Source organism: Crocuta crocuta, unplaced genomic scaffold (assembly GCF_008692635.1).
Source record: "Crocuta crocuta isolate KB4526 unplaced genomic scaffold, BGI_CrCroc_1.0 scaffold433, whole genome shotgun sequence".
In the NCBI taxonomy this organism is placed as follows: Eukaryota; Metazoa; Chordata; class Mammalia; order Carnivora; family Hyaenidae; genus Crocuta; species Crocuta crocuta.
In genome coordinates this window covers 3,050,274-3,053,077 of record NW_027530001.1, presented here as the reverse complement: position 1 = coordinate 3,053,077, position 2,804 = coordinate 3,050,274, and the positions used below count along the sequence as shown (strand labels likewise).

At 40.4% G+C, this 2,804-nt stretch overlaps 1 protein-coding gene across 1 annotated transcript in view; it reads left to right on the top strand.

The window, feature by feature from the left end:
• Window positions 1-2,407, top strand: part of GHSR (growth hormone secretagogue receptor) — a 3,287-nt gene extending 880 nt beyond the window's left edge. Inside the window, exon 2 of the mRNA XM_077763630.1 lies at window positions 2,103-2,407. Coding sequence (XP_077619756.1) covers window positions 2,103-2,407 — 305 coding nt within the window. The remainder of the gene's footprint in view (window positions 1-2,102) is intronic.
• Window positions 2,408-2,804: the final 397 nt, after the last annotated feature.

Here is a 2,804-nt window from a genome sequence, read left to right as displayed (position 1 = left end):
CCCCGCCTTCCCCTTCTCCCAGAGCCTCCTCCTCTTTCCCCTGGTTTTCTCAGTCTCTGAATGTCTCTCAAGTTACTCTCTCCTGGTTTTGTCTTGAGCTCTCTCTGGTTTCTTAGTTTCTCTGTGGTGTGTGCGTCTCTCTCTTTCTCTCTCTCTGTTTTGTTTTCCGTTCTGTTCATCTGCCCTCTCCCCTCTCCNTGCCCACTATGTCACTGTCTCCACTCTTTCTTCTGTTATCTGTCTCTTCGCGTCTCCTTTGGTCTCCTTCTTTTTTTCAGGGAAAGATGCCCACCTTTGTATTTCCCTTACATGAATGTTGTCAGCCCAGAAACACTGCCTCACAACTGAAATATTTCATAAAAGTCTATTGTGGTCTTTCATAAGTGTTACACGTGAGATTGAGCTTCCTGCCTCAATTTGCAGATATCAAGTTGCATTTAAAAAGCAGACACGGGGGGGGGGGGGGGGGAGTAGGCCTTGGATCTAGAAAGCCTTCGGTGGTAAATTTCACCAAAGACATGATGAACGTGGATAGTTCTGTCAGAAATGATTCATTTTTCTTTCAATATTGCGGTACACTTTCTGACCTGCATTTTTTTCAGACAATTGCATCAGTTCTGTTTACCCTACTGCTGTTTATTTTAGCTTTGAAGAGAAGTCAATGACAGATCAGTGCTGGAGTTGCCATTTGTTTTTGTGACCACCTGTTTCTCCTGTTAGGGTAGTTCAGGATAAAGTAGGATAAGCTAAGATAGGCAGGCTTCCCACATGAGAAAAGAGGACTTTGTGTGAGCTGACAGGACTCACTATTCCTCCCCAGTGGTCTTCCAAGAGCTTCTAGGTGCAGTATCAGGCCTCGAGTGTATTGCATATTTACTACATAAATTTAAGTATGTGTGTTTGGTACAGTGAAGTAAAACAAAAATGTGTTCCCATACAAGCAAAATATTGATTCTACTTGCTTTTTCAAAACCAGGATCTTTACGTTTTATTATTCCTCATTATAGTCCAACATTCTGTGTTTATTGACGTATTTCGTGCTTCTTAGAAGTTGTTCCAGGTTGATTTTGTATTTGTGATTTTATAGTTCCTGGAATCCTGTATTTTAAAGTGATACAGTTTTTTAAAGAATGTGAAGTGTTTCTCACAGTGTGACTAACACTTTGTAACCCTGCTCGTGCCCTCCAGGGGATTCTAATATTCATGTTGCTACTGTGGCCAGTCAGTTGCTCCTATGCAACTTAGTTTTGAGAATAAGTTTAATAATTTCCTCCCGTTTTATTTTTAAGCTGTTAACTCTCCTCACTGGTGTCTCAATGCCAACATTAATTTTCTTTTGCCTTGACATTCTAAAAGGAATCACTAAAGTGGTACGAAGACTGAAGTATTATTTTCTGTTATTTTTCCCTTGGTTTCTGAATTTTAAACACTTAATCTAGAAATTCAGAGGTCCTGGAGAAAATTATCTGCCCTGGGTAACATGAAGACTTGGATGGATGATAATTAATGTTAGTTGCTTTCATGGTCTTTTATAACTTACTTATGCCTATTGTACATGGCAAAGTATCATCCATCTCAGTGGTTCTCAATCCTGACTGCATGCATATTCAGCCTTCTGTGAAACTTTAAAAAGAAAAAAAAAAGAACAGAAAAGAAAAAAGCAGGTGTCTTGGTCTCCTTCTCAGGGATATTATTTTTATGAGTCTATATTACATACAAGGAGTCTGCCCCAGGAAACTCTGATACCCAGCAACGGTTGAGTATAACCACTGCACTTCATATGTGTTTGGCTATATCTAACACATGTGAAATGGCGGACTCTTGTGAATAGACTGTTGAGTCAATATGCCAGTCTAGTCACAAAACCACTCAAATCGTTGTTAAATAGAAACAATTGGAAGCTCAATAAAAACGGTTGAACTGTTAGTCCAGACAGACTCATCCTGGTTAAAAAGTAGCAATAGGGAAAAACAGAACCTGATGCTTCTCTGAAATCAATGGTCATGCTATGCATAACCAAAACACAACTGTGTCTTCAAAATAGAATGTGGCTTGCTATGACATGTCTTGAACTCACACTCTCTCTCCCATTGTCCTTTTAGCTGTAGTGGTGTTTGCTTTCATCCTCTGCTGGCTGCCCTTCCATGTAGGACGATATTTATTTTCCAAATCCTTCGAGCCTGGCTCCCTGGAGATCACTCAGATCAGCCAGTACTGCAACCTGGTATCCTTTGTCCTCTTCTACCTCAGCGCTGCTATCAATCCCATCCTGTACAACATCATGTCCAAGAAGTACCGTGTGGCGGTGTTCAAACTTCTGGGATTTGAACCCTTCTCCCAGAGGAAGCTCTCCACTCTGAAGGATGAAAGTTCTCGGGCCTGGACAGAATCTAGCATTAATACATGACCGAGCGCATCGCTGAGCAAAGTCATCGCTTATTCTAAACCAGAGCCATAGCACAGCAGAACTTGGGAGGAAGCTGAAGGTTAATTTTGGAATTAGGAACACACTGATCTGGAAACAATTGGGAGGAAAGAAAAGATAGAACTTGTAATGTGTGAGCAGTTTGATTCGATGGCACACTCATCAGTGCTCTCATACACTAGTTTTGCGTATTCACTGTCTATGATTTTGCATTCCGCTGTTGGTGCTAGCAAGGACTTAACAATTTGGAGAAAGGAGGATGCGCAGAGGGGCAATTAGGGCACTTCATAAAATACTAAATCTGATTTACTTTTTCATAATGATAAAAATATTTGATCACGAGAATGACATTAAAATATTTAAGACATATCTTTTAACT